The sequence below is a fragment of the Protopterus annectens genome, chromosome 13.part0, assembly GCF_019279795.1.
Source record: "Protopterus annectens isolate FY-2018-M chromosome 13.part0, PAN1.0, whole genome shotgun sequence".
NCBI lineage: Eukaryota > Metazoa > Chordata > Ceratodontiformes > Protopteridae > Protopterus > Protopterus annectens.
Genome location: NC_056747.1, coordinates 171869232 through 171892256, shown reverse-complemented (window position 1 = coordinate 171892256; position 23025 = coordinate 171869232). Strand labels below are relative to the sequence as shown.

Below are 23025 nucleotides of genomic sequence, written 5' to 3'. Positions count from 1 at the left end.
CTAAGTTTGTCATCACACTTTCGATGTTTAGTGTACTCCCACCAATGTGGTAATTCATGGGTACATGTTTTTTTCCAAAGGAGATAACTATACATTTCTTGGCAGTAAGCTTGAGCCCATGGCTCTGGCACCAGTCATCTCTTTCTGTAAGGCCCTTTTGTAGAATATCTACATCATTTGGGAATTCAATAATGGCTCCCAGTTTGCAGTCATCTGTGAAATTTGTTAGCCAGAGTTCCTTAGTGTTGGCCTGTACTTCAGAGAAGTAGATGCCAAACAAGCGTAGTCCCAGGACTGAACCCCAAGGTACTCCACTTGTCTGGAGCTGGATTTGAAGTCTGCTACTTTTACAGTCTGGGTTCTGTCATTAAGCCAGTTGGAAACCCATTGAGTGACGTAGGGATTTATGCCCAGATTGGTAAGTTTATCTATGATTCCAGAGTGGAGGATGGTGTTGAACGCCTTGGCGAGGTCCAGGTAGGCTGTGTGGACTGCTTTACCCTTGTCCACAGCTCTGGAGACTGATTCAAAGAAGTCAATCAGGTTCAGGAGGCAAGATCGGCCCTTCATAAACCCAAACTGGGTGGGATCCAGTGTTTGAAGGTTGCCAATGTCTTTGTTTTAAAGTTCCATGATAATGCATTCCATGCCCTTGCAGATCAGGCTTGTCAGACTGATGGGACGGAAGTTCCCGGGATCCAAGTTGAATCCCTCCTTGTGGAGTGGGGTAACTGTAGCTGTACGCCACTCAGTAGGCACGAAGCCAGAGGTGAGGCTATGATTAAACATGACACTTAGGTGAGGTGCCAGTTCATTTTGTAGTTCATGTAGTACACAGCCCGGGATGTCATCTGGTCCCATGGATGCTGTATTCTTAGCTTTGGAGAGTGTGGTTTCTACCTGTGTGACCATGATTACCAGAATTTGGCAATCTTTTGGTATTGAGATGGGCCCTTTAGGGGGTGGGGGGGTGAAGTTAGCACTAAATCGATCTGCCAGGATATTGGCAATATCCTTGGGATCAGTATATTTAATGCCATTCTGTTTTAGCTCAGAGCAGATCTGAGCATTGCCATTTAGATTCTTGACATAACTATAAAATGCCTTGTGGTTGTCTTTGGAATCTTTGGTAATTTTATTTTCGTAACTAGCTCTTGAGGATTTTATGAGGTATCTCAGCTTCTTACTGAGGCTGGTGAGGGAGTTCTTTGCATCCTGGGATTTTCCTCTTTTCTGCAACAGTTTCTTCCTTCTGTTGTATAGTTTGTTTATAGCATGGGACCACCAGATTGGCTTCCTTTTTTGGAGGAGAGCATCTTGGTTCTATTTAGGATGGCACGATTCATGCACGAGTGGATGTGCTCGTACAGTGCCTTAGTGTAGGATTCAGCAGTCGAACTTTCAGATCAAGTCTGCATGGGTGTCATGAAGTTTGTCACTTCTGACTTCAATAGCATGAAGTTGGCTTTGGAGAAGTTTTTTATGGAGGTTTCCTTACTGGGTGGTGGGATGTGGATGTCAAGGGTGATTTGCTTATGGTCGGACCTGACCATTGAGGGGGTGACCAATGGTGTGGAGCATCTATCTCCCATGTTGGTAATGACCAGGTCTAGGATATTGGAGCCCCTGGTGGGACAATGGATTAGCTGATCCCAGGGCATTGGAATTTATGAATTCCAAGAACCGTTGGGAAAAGGAGTTGGTACCCGAGTAGTTTTCCCAGTTAATGGCAGGGTAGTTGAAATCATCCAGTATTAGGGTGTTTGGTTGTATCTTCATATTTTCCAGTATGTTTAGAAAGGTGTAGTGAGAATCTTGGGGCATGGTGGGGGATCTGTATCAAGCTACAGTTTGGATTGCAGTCGTACCTAGTGTTAGTTGCACCTGGAGAATTTTAGATGCATTGTTTTGGGCAGCTAGCCTGGAGGTGTGAATATCCTTGGTGAATATGGACACTCCTCCACCTTTAGTGTTTCGGTCTTGGTTTGGTGGCCGAAAAGTGTGGTAAGAGTTGTAGCCTGGTATTGCAGGGGTGTTCTCTGGAGCCTTGAACCAGGTCTCAGTTACTGCACAGATATCGATGTTCTCCATTTTTAGGAGTGCCTCGAGAGAGTGCATTTTAAGGTTTAGACTTCTAGCATTGAGTAGCATTACCTTCAGATTTTGCAGGCTTGTATCTGTTACAGTGGTGGTTTTGTCCTTTGAATCTTGCCTAAAAAAGGCACTATAGGGGTGGCAAAAGTTTTAGCCAGTAACCTGAATCCCAGGGGTGACAGGTGCAGACCATATCTGGCAATGCATCGTGGTTTGTCGATCATGTCTTCCCAGGCAGACAGATACTGGATCCCCTTTGAATGACACCAGAAGCTTAGCCAATTGTTGAAGTCTATCATTTTGTCCTTATACTGTGGTATCATTCTGGGCGAAGGCAGGATGCTACTCAGGGCTAGGGTCATACCTGCCTGGGCCACATGATCCGAGAGCTCTTCCATGTCTGTCTTCATGTAGTCCAGGAAGGTACGTCTCAAGTCATTCACTCCAACATGGGCAATGACAGAGTCGTATTTGCACTTGTGGAGTGACTTGAGTGCATGTGTTATGTGGCAGATCCTGGCACCGGCCAGTCAGCTGACTGTAATTTTCTCCTTGTTCAGCCTGGTGAGTGGGACATCAGTGTGCCTGACTATAGAGTCACCTATGACTAAAGTGTTGGGTACATTGCCTTGCCTTAGTGGCTGTTGTTGGGTGGTACACTGGTGTTGTGAGCTGTGTGTCACTTTGGTTGTGACTGGTGTTTGTTTGCGTTTCAGCTTTGGAGGTCCTTTTTGCTTGGACAGGTTAATGTTAAGGGCTTCCACATATGTGGGTTTAGAGTTGCTATGTGTGGGTGATGATGGTGTGGGTTTTGAAGGGCTATGAGTTGCTTGAGGTGTAGTGCAGGTGTTAACCTTCTCCTTTTGACTGTCTAGCACAGCCTTGGCTGGAGAGAGCTTTTCTTCTAGTTTGGCTATGTAAGTGCATCTCTCGCAGGTTGTATTGTTGGGTGGTAGGAGGAGAGAGGGTTGTCTGTGTACATGAGGCAGTTGCCGCATTGCCCCAGTATGCCCAGATTCACCAGGTGGAGAGGAGAAATCACCGGAAGCTGACCCTTGGACATGCCTGTTTAGGTGTTTTTTGTAAAGTACAAGAGCTGTTTTCCCTTACCTTTGCAAGGTACTTTGCAATTATAGGCTGTTTAGTGCCTACGATTAATTTCTCCTTATTGACAAGGAGAGTTGAGTGCTTGTATCAGTTTCAGGCTTCCTAGTGCTTTCCAGCGGGCTCTAGAGCAAGTGCTAGTCACAGGGGTTCAGATTTTAGTGCTACTACTGAAACAACAGCTAGTTCTAAGGGAAAATTTGAAGAGCAGACTTTCTGGCACCTGGAATAGTTTAACTGTAGCCCTGCGGTGCTGCACGATGCAAAAAAATGTGCAGAGACACGCGTTTTTAAGCCAGAAAGTTGAAAGGGATAGAAATCGGCCAAAGAGGCTAATAAAATTATAATTTCAGAGCTGGAAACCACTCCTCTAGCGTTAGATAGGCAGTACAATGCTCACCACTCCCACTACTAAGCAGTAGGACTTCCCTCTACCACAGCAAGGTCTGGATAGCTCTGAACACAGAAAATAAAGTCCTGAGACAAGGAAAGCCTGGGATCTGGACTGGCTAGGAAAGGTGGAAACAAGCAAACAACATAGTATTTTTTTTTCTTAAAACAGGCTAAACAATGCAATAATACAGTAAATAAACACAGAAAAGGCTAGCACACTTGAGTGTGTAGTCCTAAACAGTAAATGCAATTAAAACTTTACAAAATTAGCAATTTAAAACTTTTTAAATGAAGCAAGGCAAGTGCACAACTGAAAAACGATTTAAGAGGCAGTAATACAGCAGACCTCTGGTCAGTCATGTAAAGATCCTGATTTTGAAGCAGATCCAGTGGCTGAGGTTTCGGACCTGTCCGAGTTGGATCATACAGTTTTCTCTTTAATAAACAGGTTCGGGATTCCAAACAGATGTTTTATTTTACCCCTATGCTGACTAGACTTAGGGATGTACAGTCATCAGCTGCCCCCGAGATCAGCAGGGTTTATGATCTTTTGTAGGATGAGGCTTTGGATGTGGACGTCTTTCCTTCATTGATGCCAGCTTTGGAGAATGTTCTTAAGAAAGCTTGCAGTTCTCCTCTGCTTATTGAGACACTGCCTAAAAAAAAGTGTATAAGAAATTGAGTATGCTTAGCCATGGCTGGCCTTGTCTATGGACCCTGTTTCAGAGTCCCCAGCAACAACTTCTAATACTTGTTCTTCAAATCCTGTTCCTTCAGATAAACTAGGTAAATAACCGCGGGTGGCGCAGTGGTTAACATTGTCACCTCACAGCAAGAGGTTCTCCAGTTCGATTCTCGGCTGGGGTGCCTTCTGTGTGGAGTTTGCATGTTCTCCCTGTGTTCGCGTGGGTTTCCTCCGGGTACTCCGGTTTCCTCCCACATTCCAAAGATATGCATCTGGAGCATTTCTCCCCGGGCCTCCGCTGAAAACAGGCTCTGTGGAACCTAGTCGGACTTTCCCGGTCAACAAATGATAAATAAAATAAATAAATAAATAAAATAAAAATAACTAGACTGTCAGGAAAGAAGCTGGCTCAGTCCAGCATGGTGGCTTTTAAACTATTTAACTACCAGTTTTTTATGTGAAAGTTTGCTTTGAGATGCATGTATAGCTTATGTGAATTTACTGTAGTGTTACCTTCTGAGCAAAAGATCTTTGTCAAAGATTTGTTGCTAGTATTTTTGCTAGTATTTTGAGTGCCTTAGGAGGGGGCTTGATACTATTGCTAGAAATGCAGCATTATCAATGGTGATCAGGAGATATGTTTGGCTGCACAGCTAGAACTTATCATTAAACACTGGAATGACATAGGTAAACTCATGCAAGGGGTGTCGAAAATGTTTCATATTCAGCAAACAAAAAAGGCAATAAAAGGAAACTTCAGAATGAGAACCCTGTCAAGCCTAGTGAGGGGTTTCTTTCCCATCAAAGTAGCACCTTATGACTGATAAGGTGTGACACTCATGTTCAAGCCCCACTTTGGTTGCCACATCTCTAAAGTTAGCTCTTAACAAGGCATCTTGGCCATCAGTGGTTTCTGAGAAATTAGTGCTCAGCATTGTTGGCAGGGTTACAGATGGCAGTGTGAAGAACATCTGCCTCCTTTCAGAGGGATTCTGCCTGCTCATCTGCTAAACCAGCCTTTATGCCCTCCTATTCTCCAACAAACACTGGCTTTGGCAGTCATAGAAACAATGAGAGGATTCTACTCCAGAATTTTCCTAGTCCCCAAAACAAACCTGTCGTGGAGACTGGTGTCAAACATTTCTTTTTGAATACATTTGTCAAGGTCCCCATGTTCAAGATGCTTACCCAGCAGACAGTGCTTCCTCTGTTGCTGGACCACTGCTTCATGGTGACCCTGGACTTAAAGGATGCATATCATTATATTCCATTGTTTGTCTTCAAGATATTTCTGTTATGTCTACTTTGCCCTGTCAGTTTTCTGTATTGCCTTTGGGCTATCCAGTGCACTTCATGTTTACCAAATGCCTTGCCCTGGTACTGGCCCACTGTCAGACTCTGGGCATCCACATTTTTTCTTACTTGGATAAATTGTTGATCTGTGTAGAGTATGTGTCCAGTTTACATTCACTAATTCAGCTAGGGTTTAAGTTGAACCTCCGGAAATCATGTCTGACACCTTTGCAAAAAATAGTCTTTTTGGGGTCACTTAATCGACTTCCATAAGTGAATGGCATTTCTTCCAGAAGACAGTCCCATCTTACCAGGCAGTGTTTCTGGAATTCTGCAAGAAGAATTTTGCCTCCGCAAGAGAATTCCTAAAACGTCTTGGAATGATGACACCCTCATGATAACACTGGCCCATGAGAAAAAATTCATTGTTATGTCTGAAGTTGTTGGACCCAGCACCATCATTCTCTGCAATCAGATACAGCGGTGAAGAGATCAGTTGAGTATCAGTGCAGAACTTCCTTTCTCCCTGCTGGTGAAAGTCTTTTGACTTTGCTTGGAGAGCTGTGTTAATGGGGATGCAAATGCAAGCCACTTGTGGTTGCAAGGACTCATGGGAGCACATCAGAGGATATGTTGGTGGTGATTCACACCATAAAAGTCCTTCACCACGTATGGAACCTTTGAGTAGTTTTCTAGTGTTTACCGACAACACCACAGTGAATGTACCTCAACAAGCAAGGGGGTACAAGGGTCATGCCTTCTATGCCAGTTGAGAGTGATGGCCAAGGAGCTGGCTTTATAGCATTCTCTGACTCTTCAGGCCTTGTACATCCCATCCTAACAGAACATTGTAGCAGACAGACTAAACAGATTTGGGGCAGACCCGGATGAGTGTCAGCGCAAGGCATTGGTGTTCCAGAATCTAGTTCAGGTTTGAGGAATGCCTCAAATAGATCTGTTTGTATCCTTTAAGACAGACAGTTGGAGAAATATTGATTCAGACATTCTTGCAGCCATGACTGGGGGACAGATGCATCCATCCCTTAGACTGGAATGTTTCTGTATGTGTTCCCACCCTTTCCATTAATTCACAAGATAATTATGAAGAATTCAGAAAAAAATGCCAAATATTATTGTGGTGACCCCTATTGGCCAAAGCAAACTTGGTTTGCCCTTTTAATGGTATTCCCAAAGTTAAGTTACCACAGACTTCCTCACACTCTGGATCTGTTCACACATTCTCAAGGGTGACTGGTGCACCCTAGTTTGGAGAAACTTCAACTAACAGCCTGGATGATTAAATCTTGACTCTTGTTTAGGCACTTGTTTCATGAGGATGTTCAACGGGTGTTAAAGGAGACCAGAACACTTGTTTCTGGAAAAGCTTATGTTTATAAATGTGTGAGGTTTTCTGAGTGGTGCCTAACTTGGAGGGTCCATTGAGGTCAATATCCCTCTGGTCTTGAAATATTTTTTGAGGCACTTCAGGACAACTTATGCATTCATTAAGGTACTTTTAGTGGCCCTTCCTACTTGTCTAATTGTGAATCCCCCCTCTTTCTTCTCTTGTGGTAAAACCGTTTATGAAAGGAGTTTTGCATTTGAGACCCCCTTGGCAAGCAGATTCTTCTTTCATAAGATCTCAACTATGTTCTTGAAAAATTGACCTTACCACCTTTCGAACCAGCAGCACAAGCAGACCTCAGGTTCTTAACAGGGAAAACTAATTTGCTTACTACTTTGACATCTGCAAGGCGAGTTTCTGAGCTGCAAGCTCTCATGGTGGAACAATCTTGCCTGATTTTTCACAAAGATAGGGTTGTGTTTAGTAATCCTCCTTTCATCCCAAAAGTTGTCTCAGAATTCACTGAGAGTCTGTTAATCTCCTTGTGTTCTTTCCAGAACTTAAGAATAAGGGAGATGCTTTATACCTTGGATGTGCATTGGTAGCTCAGGTAATACCCTGACAGAATGAAACCCTTTAGGAAGGCCGAAAGGCTTTTTATTCCTTTCTCAGGGCAAAGAAAGGTCAACCTGTAGCTAAGTAAACCATTGCATGTTGGTTGTCCTCTGTTTTTTTTTTTGTTTTGTTTTTTTTGTCGCACCCACCAACCATGGCAGGGTGAATCCAAGCAAGGCAAAGGCATATTCAACCAGGGCTTTTTCTTCAGTGGCATCTTGGAAAGGAGTGGATTCATAGTATTCTGGAGGCAACAACTTGGTGCTCTGCCCATACCTTTATAAAGCACTATAAGCTGGACACCTTTTCTAAATATAGAGCAGGCTTTGTAAGGCCCATTCTCTGGGGTCTGCAGGACCCTTATCCTTTCTCTTCCCAGGTTGAGTAAGCTTCGGTAATCTACCCATATGCCAGTAAGGCAGTGTGTTTGTTGAGCATAGTACAGTTGTGTAAGTGCTACTTACCTTTAACAGTAGATGTTCATAGAACTGCATTACTGGCAATCACTGACAGCAGGTGTTAGCAAAGCTTGCAGTTCCATTTGCTCTTCCTGCTGGACCCTAGTAAACTGAAGGGCCCTGTCTGTGGGTTTGAAGGGCAGTCCTGCCAGGTGATTGGTCCTTCATATCCACAGACAGTTAGAGGACATCTGAACTTTGGTCCTTCATATCCACAGACAGTTGGAGGACGTCTGAACTTTGGTAAACTGCCAGAGAGAGGGTAGCAGGGTACTACCACCCTTATGCCAGTAAGGCAGTGTGTTCTACATACATCTACTTTTGCAGGTACTTTCCAGAAGGTTTGCAGTGTATACAAAATGCTCTATTAGTGCATAAGGTAAATTTGTGTTTAATGCTGACGGCAAGATCCAAAATGGAAAAATAATGTTAATCTTTTGCCACCAGAAGGTCAGTTACTACCCTAACTAGAACAGTCTCATTGCCTTTTCTTTCCTGAAAACAGATTGAAATGTATCTCAAATTCCATGTTCTTTCATAAAGGAATGCAGCCGCATGTGGGCAACTTCAGAAATGCTGCATTTTTGCAAAAGGTATGTGCTTAAAAGTATGCATAGTACTCCTCAGACATACATTCCCATTAGTTCATTCTGCTGCCATGTACATTCAAGCCTGTGTTTTGTTGTCCTGTATCCACAAAGGTCAGTATCAAACTAACCATGTGCAAGAACAGGATGCAGATGAAGTGTTGCCATGTGAGGATCGTGCAACCCTATTAAAGGCTACAGGTAACTCATTGGGGCTACTAGCACTGGACAACAGAAGAAACTAAGGGAATACAAGCATAATGTGATCAGCTATTAAAGTGCACTCCACAAGTTCGACATCAGGAGGCTGTGACTGGGGTAGATCAACTACAAAGTAAACCATATAGTTGTTTTACCAAGAGACTGCTCTCCCTCCAGGCTACGTCTTTATCCTAAGCTAATTCATGTACCAGGGCCTATAGAGTCCATGTTAACTTAATGCTGAAGTTGGACCAAAAAAAAAACCAGCAGTTTTGGGGACCCTGTCAGAGTCGGTGAAGGCTTTGTATGCTCTGGGAGGAGTGTCTTCACACAGCCATGCAGTATTCATGTACCCAGTACATACTAAGAGGAGCTACTGCTCCTGCACTGGACTTGCCACATGTACAGAAGATTGAAGGCATATCTTTACTCTAGCCCTGGTCTTGTCACTTCTCAAGTGGGCAAAGCAACCAGAGAGCATTTGCTGAAGTTATAGTTCAGCCACATCATCTTGATAAAAACAAGCAAGAGATTTATCTGTGTTTTATTTTGGGTGGATCTGTGAATAGTGTACAGAGACTTGAGAGGAACCAGTGTTGACCAGGTCCACAAAAGACTTCATACAGTGTAATAGTATATGTTACTTTGGTCAGTTTCACCCCAGTGTAATGCCTGACAACCATGTCAGGAGACTAGACTCCCACTTTATGGTCAACAACACCAGTCTGCCTGAAGTGCCTTTTGTCACTTCAGTCATATGATCCCTCAAATAATGGAACATTTCTTAAGTTTAGAAGGGAATAGAAGTTGAAACACCATGATGAAGATGCCTAGACTAATAAATGCTGTCCCTGAGACATTTAAAAGTCTCAGAACTGAAAAAAAAAAGAAACCGATCCAAATGATTTTGCAGTAATAAAAGACAATCATATTTGTAGTTAAAATATTGATAATTGAACAATGATGTGGTGATTCCAAACAGATAAAATACATGTTTACTGAATCAGATATGTTCGCAAATAGCTTGTATTGCATAAGGCTTAAATCAGGAAACATGCATGTAAAAATTAGAGTAATTGAACCATATTTAGCTATAAAGAAGAATATGGGTACTTATCTGGACCCTGTTATGAACTTAGAGCTTAAATGATGAGCAGTGGACACGGTATTTGTTGAAGATGTTCTTTGTGTTTCACTGTTGCAGTCATTAGATTTGGGTAATCTGCTGGCAGGTTGCCCTCAGTCGGCCTGAATATCAAAGTCTTGGGTGCTCCGTCGGTTGCTGTCTCCTCTTCCATGATGTCAGGTCGTCATGGTTATAAAGCATGCAGCCGACGCCATTTTATTCAGTCTTTCTTGCCGAGCGGTGCCCGAAGCAGAAGCAGTTCACAAGAGCCGGTCGGCCGATTCCTGAAATTTTCGCATTCGAGTTTCAGAACCGAAGTCTTCAATTAAATCTAAGTACCCCATTGGGGAAACTTTTTCTTGCTCCTTACCGATGTCAGAAAAAGTTAATAATTGCATTATTTGTGGGAAGCAAATACCTCATAAGGATTTTCATTTGCACTGTATTCCTTGCCTAGGCCCAGATCATAACGTGCTTTGCTGTCGGTTTTGTGCAAGATTTAACCAACGCACTATTAAGCGTTGGTATATTTTTGCTTCAAAATATTTTGGATCCAGATTTAATTACCCTGAAATATCGTCGGATACTGGAGTTCACAAAAAACGCAAAGAAAAAGACAGACAGACCATCGAGGTCCATAACCGATGACGAAGTTTCTCAAGCCAGTCGCCAGTACTCAGTGAAGCACTTTCGCAGCCCCTGATACTCGCTACTTTTGAGTGTCAGGCCTCTACCGAGACCCATGCGGAATCCGGTATGCCGCAAGATTCTGAGTATTGAACCTGCGGATGTCTCTCCCTCGGATGGGTCCGGAGCTGCTGAGCAGGCACCGGCTTCTAAGGGTGTTTTCAGGCCTCAACATTTCTATATAGAACCGACGCCAGCTTCAAAACCAACTTCTTTGTCTAAAAAAACGACGCATAAGCCACGTGCTCAGGCCCCTATGCCTAAAAAACAGATTATTAAAATGGCTGAGGACTTAATTACCTTGATCAGGGGTTCTCAACCCCCCCCCCCCTTGCTAAGAGGCCTAGGCAAGACATTGATTATGAATCTTCAGATCAGGTTTCTGTTTCTTCTTATTCCTCTTCTGATCAGGGATTTTCTATGCCACCCTATGAGGATTCAGATGGAGAGGAATCCATCCCATCTGCATCTCCTCCTGAGGATTACTCTTTTGGAGAATCCTTGCATACTTTAAGGGAACATTTTCATTGGGAGAGTCAGGATTTCTCTGAATCAAAAAAAGAGGCTTAGGGATTTCCTTCTTCCTCAGCATAGGCCTTTGGCTATACCTCCTGTGTTAGACATTGTTGATGTGTTTTCGGACTCAAGCATGGCTCCTGATTCCCTACCTCCGGCTCCTAGTAAGCCAGATCGATATTACAGGGTTCCTGACTCTCACAAATTTGTATTCAAAAATCCTGCTGCTGATCCTGAAACTATCTCACAGGGTCCCAAAGGTGTAAAGGCCTCTACAGCCAAAAATTCTACCCCCTCTGATAGAGATTCCAGGGCGCTGGATAGATAGGGAAAGAAGGTTTATATTTCTGCTACCTTGGCAATTAGAGCCTTAAACTGCCAGTTTCATATGTTTAAATATCAACAGCATGTTATGGGCTTATTGAAACAGAAAATTATGTTGATTTCTGATTGTGTTGAGAATAAAGAATTACAGGAATTATTGCATGCAGCAGAACAGGTTGGAAAGCATACTTTGCAATGTGGTTTTGATTCCTTGGAGGCCTCTTGCAGGGCCGCAGTTACTGGATCTGTGATTAGAAGGCATGCCTGGCTCAAGGAGCAAAATCTGCCTGATCATGTTAAAGCTAAATTGTTGGATGCACATTTACAGCATGATACTCTGTTTGGTAATAGGGCAAAAGAGGTTTTAAAGAAAATGGAAGACTAAGCTAAGTCTATGCAAACTGTAAAAGATTTCTTACAAGTGCAGCCACCCAGATTCAATAGGCAGTGGCCCACTAAAAATTGGTCCTTTCCTGTGTCCAACAGAGCCTCACAAGGCAAATCCAGGTGCTCAAAAGGCTCTAGATATCAATCACAGGATTCTTACAGGTCAAAGCAATGGGGGTGCCTCTACCTCCAAATCTGGAGGAAACAAAGCACAACCCTACAGTAAGCCGTCTCAGTGATTTCCCTCTACCATCACCAAGTACTTACCTTTTGGCAGCCCCCTTGGGGGGAAAATTAGCACTTCATGCTCAAAATTGGCAGATAATTAACCAGAACAAGTGGGTATTTAAACATAGTATCCCAGGGGTACAGATTTCATTTCCATACTTTGCCAATTCCAAATGGTTGGCCAGATCTGCCACAAAATAAATGGGCAGAGGCACAGAAACAAGTTATGTCCTTCAAGGATAAGGGGGCTATTCAACCAGTACCAGAACGGGAAAAAGGACAAGGTTTTTATTCAAGACTGTTCCTGGTACCCAGAAAAGACTATGCCTGGCATCCAATACTGGACTTATCAATTCTGAACACATTCTTGGACATTCCAAAATTCAAAATGCTGACTTTACAACAGTTACTGCCCATGCTGGGCAAGAACGCTTGGTTAATGACTCTAGACTTGAGGCATACCTGCATATCCCAATAAGGTAATCGTGCAGAAGATACCTCCTCTTCAATGCAGGTTTTATGCATTACCAATTCTCTGCACTGTCCTTTGGCTTATCTACTGCGCCCAGGGTCTTAAAGTGCTTGGCACCAGTAATTGCATTTTGCAAAGAAACATACAAATCTATCCTTACTTGGATAACTGTCTCAAGCAGAAAACAAGGACATTCTTCTTCAACATCTGTCGTTTGTAAAAAGGCTTCTAACATGCCTAGGGTACACAATAAACGAAAAGAAATCACAACTGGTACCCTCTCAAAAAATTGCATTCCTGGGTGCAAGCTTGAATACAGCTGCCCAGATGGCTTACCTTACGCCAGACAAGCAAAGGCAACTGACTATATACTTCAAACAGATGGCAACAAAAACCCAGTTATCTGCAAGACAAATTCTGCAGGCTTTGAGGTTCATGGCATCCTGCATTCTACTAATTCCATATGCAAGACTGCATATGAGGAAACTTCAATGGTATCTAAAAGGTTTATGGAGTCATCATTGTCACAGTCTGGAAACAATGATTCCTCTCTTTTTCTTTGGTGGGCAGAGACATGTCACCAAAACAAGGGACGGTCTTTCACTCTACCCCCTGCCAACCAAACCCTAACTACAGGCACATCAGGCTATGCTTGGGGGGGGGGGGCACCTGGCAGGGAGATGCATTCAGCGCATATGGAGCCCAAAACAAATGCATCTGCATATCAACCAGAAAGAGAATGCCCCGACAGCCTTCAAGGACTTACTTCATCCATGACAACTACTGATAAAGACAGACAACACCATGGTTATGTGGTACATAAATAAGCAGGGGGGCACACATTCCTACCCCGTTTGCAGACTAGCCATGGCATTGTAGGACACAGCCTTGATTTACCAAGTACATCTTCAAGCACAGTTCCTGCCAGGAAAACAAAATACTCTGGCAGACGACCTAAGCAGAAATCTTATGGACCCTCATGATTGGCAACTAGATCCACAAGTCTTCAACATGGTAACACAGAAATGGGGGAGCCCAGACATAGATCTATTTGCCTCTCCCCAAAATTACCAACTGGACAAATTCTGCACAAGGACTTATCACAGACAAGCATGGAAAGTGGATGCCCTATCCTTCAGTTGGAAAAACCTATCAGTCCACGCCTTTCCTCCTCTGCCTCTTCTCCCCAAGGTCTTACTAAAGGTCAGACAGGAAAAACCAAAAATGATACTAATTGCCCCGGACTGGTTTCGCCAGCACTGGTACACAATTCTAAGGAATATGTCTCAACTCCCTCCTTGGTACTTGCCTCATATACCTTCTCAGCAGAGCAATCAAATTCTGCACACTCGGCTCCAAACTCTGAACCTGGCAGCATGGCTGATCTTGTAATTATTCAAACAACACCTCTCAGTAAATCTGTGATGGATGTCATTTTGGAAACCAGAAGGCCTAGTACTAGAAAATCTTATGCTGATAAATGGAAGAGATTCTGTGCTTGGAACCAAGCACAAGGAACGGACACAGCAAAACCAAATATTCCTCAGATTATTATATACCAAATTATTTTTCCATACACTCGGTACATATCCTTTAGTGCATTTCCTCCTAGATTTCCTTTACAGTTTTTCATTCTGTAACGTAACTGCAATTCATATAAAATACTTGTTTTATCAAATTGTGTATGTATGTGCATATAAAATATATATAACTATTTCACTGTACTTAACTACCAACATTGTATTGTACAGTTCATTGCCCTATATACTAAAATGATCTTGTATTTAAATATTTTTTTTTTATTCTTGGCCTTAAATTGTTTGGAGCTTTTTTTTTTTAACCAAGTCTCCACTGAAAATGGCATATATGTCCAGTCGAACTTTCCTAGTAAACAAATGTAAAGTAAGTGGTGTCAGGTCACTTAATATGCTGTCATCTTGTCGATCTCTTCAGCAGGTTCCTTGTGGCATTGGAATCTGAAAGATAAGCCATGTTACAGAGAGGCAGCTGTACATCTACTGGTGATGAGCTGCACACTGGCATGTTGCTCTTCTGAATAGGTAGTCAAATACCACACCACCATTAGAAGTGGAACTTCAGTTTATCCTTTTACGAATAGCCAAAAAAGGAAGCCATTCTGGTGGTCCTCTGCCATAAGCAAACTCTACAACAGAAGAAAGAAACTGTTGCAAAAAAGAGTAAAATCCCATGTCTGGAGGAACTCCCTGATCAACCTCAGTAAGAAGCTGAGATCCCTCATAAAATCCTCCAAAGCTAGTTACGAAAACAAAATTGCCACTGACTCTGAAGACATCCACAAAGCATTCTATAGCTATGTCAAGAATCTAAATGGGAACACTCAGATCTGCTCTGAGTTACAGCACAATGGCAGTAAATATACAGAACCAACTGATATTGCCAGCATCCTAGCAGATAGGTTCAGTGCTAACTTTACCCCCCCCCCCTCACCCCCTAGAGGGCCCATCTCTATACCGGAAAAATGCAAAGTTCCTATAATCACGGCTGCACAGGTAAAAAAAAACACTCTCCAAAGCCAAGAACACAGCATCCATGGGACCTGACAATATCCCAGGCTGCGTTGTACATGAACTACAGAATGAACTGGCATCCTACCCAAGTACCATGTTCAGTCATAGCCTCACCTCAGGCTTTGTACCCACTGAATGGCGCATCGTGACGGTTATCTCACTCCACAAAGGGGGAGCCACAACGGACCCCGGGAACTACCACCCCATTAGCCTGATGAGCCTGGTCTGCAAGGCCATGGAACATATCATCGTGGAACTCATAAACAAAGACATTGGTAATCTCCAAACTCTGGACCCTACCCAGTTTGGATTTGTAAAAGGCAGATCATGTCTCCTAAACCTGATTGACTTCTTTGAAGCAGTCACCAAAGCCATAGATGAGGGTAAAATGGTTCACACAGCTTATCTAGATCTCGCCAAGGCTTTCTGCACCATCCCCCACTCTGGAATTTTATAGATAAGCTCACAAAACTAGGTATAAATCCCTATGTCACAAGATGGGTTGCCAACTGGCTCATGGACAGAACCCACACTGTGAAAGTAGCTGATTCCAAATCCGACATCAGACCAGTGACAAGTGGAGTACCACAGGGTTCAGTCCTGGGTCCTCTCCTGTTTGGTATCTACTTCTCTGAGATGCAGGCCAACACGGAAGGTCTTTGGCTAACAAAGTTTGCAGATGACTGCAAACTAGAAGCCATAATCAAAACTCCTAACGATGTGGACAAACTACAAAAGGGCCTCACTGAGACAGATACCTGGTGTCAAAGCCATGGCCTGAAGCTCCATGCCAAAAAGTGTATTGTTATTCTGTACCCATGAACTACCACATAGCTGGTAGTCTACTTAATGCCGAAAATGTGATGAGACCTTGGGACACAGGTGGACAGTAGTCTCTCCTTTGATAATCACATCGCCACAGTGGTCAGGAAATCCTTCTACATGGCTCATCTCATCACAAAAGGATTCTCATCCAGAAAAAAAAGAGGTCATTGTTCCCCTCTACTCATCACTCATTAGACCCATTAATAGACTACAACGCCCCTTTTGGTATGTACCTCACAAGACATCTACAACAACTGGAAAGACGACAGAAATACCTTACAAAGAGGATTACTGGCCTCAAACAGATGCCCTATGTAGACCGTCTCAAAAAACTACAGCTTTACTCCATCGCATATCGCCTACTCAGGGGCAATCTCTGCCTAACATACAAAGCTATGTCAAACCCAGAGCTGTTGGACATGCTCCACTTAAAGAAATCCCAATCCCTCCGAGCTACACGCTCTAGGGACCTAAACCTTGTCACCACAATAAACAGAACATGCTGGAGGGATAGATTCCTGTCCCAGAGACTTCCCATACTCTGGAACAGACTACCTATCTATGTCAAACAGAGCTCCTCATTAGCACTCTTCAAGAAAAATCTTGATGATTGGATGGGAAATGGGAAATTCACCCCGGGGATCACTTCTGTGGCTCTGCTCGACAGGGGCACAGGAAAATAATTATCTTGGGTGGCGAAAGCCAGGGTACATTTTTTGACTAGGCTTGTATGGGCCCTAGGGCCGATAGCCTAGTACCTACCTATGAACCTATATAACGAGTTTGAAATGTCTGTAATGATAGGCTGGCAGGTGATTAATCCAAACCAGAAAGAAGCAGCTTTACATGAGTTTCCATGGCCCCATTTAAGCTAAAGTGTTTCTCATCAAATCCATAAACTCCTGCATCAGCAGGAAATGAGTAGGTTAGAAACTGACTACAACTTAGCGACACAGTTACACCACTGTGGAGTGGACTGTTGCTTTATAGTTCACTAGACCTAAACCGGGATATTCAGAGATGTAGTGAACCTAACCTAGCAAGTGTTGGTAGCGTAAGTCAGCAACCTTATTTGATACAAATGTTTGCTTTTTTATCTGAAATACTTGATGGTAATTATAATTTTTGACTGGAATCAGGGCCGGTGTTAGCATTTTGGAGGCCCCCAGCAAATGTCAAGATGGGGGCCCCCTAGGCACTTCCAGTATAAGTATCATCCAAACAATGCCATCCATCCTAAGCAACCTTTTATTTCATGCTGCAAACTTTTAGGAGTAGTATCCACAGACAGACCTGCAGCTACAAGCTTTTACATTACAACAGGCCTATGTATCACACTATCACTATGTTGAGCTGTGTAATAAAAGGGGCAGTTAGAGTTACTGGCACTTAGTTGCAACAGTGATACATTGCAACAACTCTATGTACAAGTCTGGACTTAAAGTGAAATGATGACTGGACCTGCATTTCAACACCCCCCCCCCCCCCCCCACACACACACACACGCACACACACCCTCCAGTCCTCTCCTCCGAGTCCTTCTCCTTTTGGGCTCCCCATACCATCCACGGTACTTTTTTCTTCCTTTTCTCACATTTTGCCTTACTCTAAGCTTTTTCAAGAAGCCATAACTTTCTATATGCTCTGAAGTGCATTTTACAGAACCTTTTCATCCAATAATAGCATGAACAGAAATTATGATTAAGGAAAGAAATTCACTGTTGTGGTTCAGCTTTAGTTTTCCTTGCATTCTTTCAACACACCTTTCCTGAACAAGACAGCCCAGTAATAACCATTTAGGAAATAACTCAAGTCAGGGCCCAAGAAGCCACAGGTTTACAAATGGTCTGGGATGCATTTTAGAGCATTTTTTCAGCATTTTACTCCAATGGTGGCCTAAATAAAAATTATGAAGAAAATAAGAATTTCAGTCTTATTTTTTTCTTTCAAGGAAGACATAATTTGTGCCCAAGGCTTAATTTTCAAAGCTGACAAAATTGTAGCTTACAGTAAACTAACAAGTCAGTAGCTGTGAGAGTATTTAAGTCTCATCGGGAAATACTGCCTACCTCCCTAACCCTCTAAAAAAGACAGTCACTGCCTATGCATCCCTCTGGTGTTAGACTGGGATGAAAGCAGAGATTTAAATTGCCTTTGTCATATATTTCAAGTGACTGATGAGATACATATACATAGCATGTTCTTCACCCCAGCCATCAAAGGCAGCCACATGTATATGTGCCTAGTACGTGATTGTGAGAATGATTTCAGTAATATTCAAATGTGTTGCTCCTAGACAGTACACCTCTTACACAAGCTATAGTAACCTTCTTTGTACACCTCTGAGGTCTGTGAGAAACACTGCCCTCAGCTCAAACACAAGCTATAATGACTTCATGTGCGCACCTCTAAGGTTTGACTGTGATGAAAATTAAAGATGTAATAACCACACAATCTCCAGCCCCTCATAACCCGTAGCAGCTTTATGTACACACACACATTTGAGGAGGGCTGGTTTTAGAATGGGTGTGGTTGTAAACAGAGGCTATTAGCTTTATCCTAAAAGGGTCATATCTCAGCACCATTCAGGTTAAACAGCGTATTCAGAAAATTGATACATTTTTCTCCAACAAGCAACAGCTTTGGTGAGGGCCTCCACAGAGTCAAGGGTGATAAAGGGGAGTCCCTATTATCCATTTAGACAGTCTGGTGAGTGGGGCAACCGGGCTCCAAGAATATCTAAGTGTCTGAATGTTCTGTGATATATGTTATGTCTTACTTTCAAAATATAATTACTTGTTAGGTACATTTTTTACTGATACACAGAAGAATAAATGTATGTGTCCTGGCATTATTGGGTGCATGCACAGATAATAATCAATGATGTTTTTTACACACACACACACACACACACACACACACATGCATAAGCCACAACAGTACTAGTTATATACTTATTTCAGCAAACAGTAATGCCTTGTGCAATATTGGTACTGCCACACCAGATTTAGTCACTGCTGTTTAGCAGTTGTCAAACAGCAGAAGCGGTAAGATTTATCTCATTGAGGAGTAATGCATACTTGTCACTGTTCCTGATTTTGTTCATACTTTTGCTTTATCCTTCGTAAAAAGTCTGATTTGCTGGTAAATCATTTAGAATTACAAACAGTCAATTAATCCAGACATCTGAGTTTTATACTTATTGTCCAAAAATAGAGGTTGATGCAAAATATGTTATTCTAGTAAATTTTTAAGTGAATTAGAGTAATATTTAAACATATTTCTGATTCTTGGCATTTATTCTATTATTTTTGGGATTGTACTGAATTCTTAAGCAAAGAAATTGAGTTATAATATCTGGTGTTCTGGTATTAGTTATAAAACTACCTAAAAGAGAAACTATCCCTGATCAGAAGCATCAGCTCTTCTTAAAATCCAAAGTTTGCACTAAGGTAAGTCACTCTGGGCTGCTGATCCCTCTAGTGCTTACACTGTTCATGTTCATTATCATCTTCATCCTAACAGGGTCATATCACAGCCCTGTTCATGTTAAAGAGCATAATTAGGATATTAATGCATTTTTTATTCCTCATTTTTCCCCAACCAGCAGCAGCTTATGTGGGGCCCCCACACAGACAAAGATGATTAAGGTGGCCCCCTGCAGCCATGGTTTTGCAGGGACCAGAAGTTGGCTATGTAGTTAGTTTTAGTGGAGAAAATGTCCAAAAGCAGGGTTTAACTAAGCCAGGAGCACTATGTCAGTAGTAAAATATTTAATGGCATTCTGATGCCTATTACTTGACAAAACACCGTTACTACAACCAGAAATATCTTTGAATTTTAAGGGAGCTATAAATAAGAGTTATTACCCTCATAGTTTAAGTATGCAAGACTGCTGCACTAGCTTTTGTTGGTTTTACAGATGTGACAAAATATCAGGATAAGATAACTTGCTGTGGTTGGGGTCCCCCAGGGAACAGGGGGCCCCCAGCGACCGCAGAGTTCGCTGGTGCCTAAAACCGGCTATAACTGGAATTATGACCCTGTTGCAGCATGAATTGAATATTTAATTGACTAGTTAGTGAAATTAAGGTGAGAAGTTTTTATATCTCGTTGTTTTCTTTCAGACACAACCTGATGCAAATGTGCTGGCAGTATAATCCAAAAATGCGTCCATCATTCATAGAAATTATCGAAATGCTAAAAGATGAACTTCATCCGAGTTTTAGAGAGGTCTCATTCTTCTACAGTGAAGAAAACAAGCCTCCAGAGATTGATGAATTTGACATGGACTTCGAAAACATGGAAAGCATTCCTCTGGATCCTTCATATTCTCAACGGGATGATCTGCGTAAGGATAATGGGCCATCTTTGGGCCTGCGTGGGAACTATGAAGAGCATATACCATATAACCACATGAATGGTGGGAAGAAAAACGGCCGCATCATATCCTTACCGAGGTCCAGTCCTTCCTAACATTACCTGTAGTCTTTTGTGCCATTTTTTTTTTTTTTTTGTCAGACCCTCCAGAATCTCAGGACAGTTCATCACTGCTGCCACAGTGTGAGACACAACAGAATACAGACTGCGTATTCATACTTTTTGTAATCATCTTTTTGAATTCTGTTGCCAAGTTAACTGGCTTTTGTTGGTGGACTTAACTGTGAACCGAAGTGGAAAAAATAAGTTTCCATGGCTGCTGTCTCCTTTTCTTTTTGTAACGATGCTTTCATAGTAGGAAGTGGCCTTCTTAAGTCTGTAGCCTCAAGATAAAATATGCCAACTTGTACAAGAAGAAAAAATGGGGGACTCTACAGCAAAAGAATCATAATTTCTAAAATGCAGGAAAAAGACTGTTTTCATTAGAATTCCAAACTTCACAGATCTGGCATCAGAATTTTTTTTCTTTATTTTTGCATTATGACTGAAGGAATTTTAACAGAACATTGATTGGACAACAGTTCCTTAGACTGACCAATAGCTGCTGCTTTTATATTTTGTGGGTATAAAAACTTGTATAAAAATATAAATATACAAATGTGTGATTATATGTGCTTGTGTACATATGTATGTATATATGTGTGTGTATATATAAAATGTCTTCACACACATATATTTGCATATATCAGTGACATTTTGTACATAATGTTCTATGGTTTTTATCAAATATGCTTTGAAAGTCTATCCTTGGGAGTTTGTAAGGTTTTATTGAAATGGGATAATATTCTCCATAAACAGACTTAATTATTTTTGTATTTAACAGACTGCCGTTAGTAGTCCTCTTATCATTGTAGGGGATGTCCGTGTTGAGAGCCAAAGGTTTGGGGTAACACTCAGGGTTTTAGATCTGGCTTTAAGACCAAACAGAATTAAAAACAAAAGTAACTTGTGCACAGGACATATATATGTGAATTGGTTACTTTGCATAGGTTAATCTTGAAAGTGATAACACATTTGGCATAATTTATGGTTATTGTTGCAGGCATTCAGTATTTATAACTTGGCAAAGAGTAGCATTTTAACATTTTGAAGATATTTTGGTCATCATAAATGCAGAAACCCAATTCTGTTTGGTCTTAAAAAGGGGCCTTGATGATTTAAGAATGTAGCAACTATAACTGATCACTGTAACAAGTCAAAAGCACATGTTTTTATTTGCTGACTGTATGGGTTTAGGTTTAGTAATAAATAGGCCTCACCAGCTAAAACTCTTATGACCTAAGTAGCTGTATCCTACTTGGGCTTGTTACAGGTTGGCATCACTGCCCTGGTATTCTCCTGCTCACTCTGTGCATTAAGAGAGTAAGTCACTGGGTTAGCTTTTTTTTGAATATACCTTCCAACAAACTATGTGATCGCAAGGCTCCTTTCTATACATTTAAATGCCAATAAGGTGATGTAGATGTTTAAGAAAAGCAATGGGTTAACCCATGAGATCAGGTTTGTTAAAATTAAATACATTACTGCTGGACTTGCCATTTATTTTGCCATGGTCTGCATAATCCAGTGAGTATACTAATATGTTTTTCACATAAAAAGTTACATTAATTTATCAGTGAATTTGCCAAAGGGACATTGTCATCCCAGAAAGCCTGAATGTAACAAGCACAATTCTTTTGGTCCAACAGAAGGTGTCCCAAATTTTGTGAATTACATTTTCCAAGGACTAGCATTGCTGCCAGTGTTTGTCCTGCATTGTTATGTTTTTGAAATATATAAGTTAATTTCATAAACTTGATTAATAGCTATCTGTAATCAAATGTCTGACTAGTAGGTGAGTGCAGCTCTTATTTCTCACAAGATACAGCACAGAAGAGTATGGTATGGGGGCAATTCATAATTCTTACTTCACGTCAATTTCTGATGCTGTTTGAGGGATTTAATTTTTTCTTCACAACAGCAAAGAAAAATCTGTCCATTATCAAAATTTGATCCTTAGTGCTGCATACGATTTATGATTTCTGTTTGGCATTGCATATTGTGCTGTAAAATCCATTTTATTTTATGCATTTTCTTTTTAGCATCCTTAAAACAACTTCTAGCAAGAATGTTAATGTATTTTGTATGTCCTTTGTGTAGTGCTGTGTGTCTCTAGCCCTAGTCACTTTTTGTGTTGTCCACTGTGCTTATGTTTTGCCATTGCTGCTACTGTATGTTATTAGTAAAATCTTGATTGTTTTTTGTAGCTTTAAGGGGCTTGTACATTTGGGAAATGATTACTTTTACTGTGTCACTTCAGTGATCGGGAGAGGGGGTATATGACAGCAGTAAGAGTTGCAGAAAAGAAAGACAGGCCCTCACAAAGCAAACAACACCACATACACTTTGGACAAATAAAAATGTTTAGCTGAGATGTACAACAGTAGAACTACTCTAGTTTTAAAAAAGAATCTGCTGAATTAAACTTTTGTTATTGTATAGTCACAATTACGTCTTTTAACACAGAGTATCTTAACATGTTTGGCTAAGTGTAAGGAACCTAAAAAGGAAGCATTCGTATACGACTTTTAGTCTGTTTTATGGGTAGAAATATTAAGTTTTCTACCATTGTAATGAAATGGGTTATATGAATTTTATTGTTTTAAAGCTGCCTTTTCAGCAGACTGGCACACCTAAAACCAAATTTGTTTTGTGTC

General features: G+C 41.6%; 1 protein-coding gene across 1 annotated transcript in view; it reads left to right on the top strand.

Moving 5' to 3' along the window:
- The window catches only part of INSR (insulin receptor), a 1335646-nt gene extending 1313072 nt beyond the window's left edge, over positions 1 to 22574 (top strand). Inside the window, exon 21 of the mRNA XM_044090750.1 lies at positions 20017 to 22574. Within this exon, the coding sequence (XP_043946685.1) occupies positions 20017 to 20365 (349 nt within the window). The 3' untranslated portion in view covers positions 20366 to 22574. The remainder of the gene's footprint in view (positions 1 to 20016) is intronic.
- Positions 22575 to 23025: the final 451 nt, after the last annotated feature.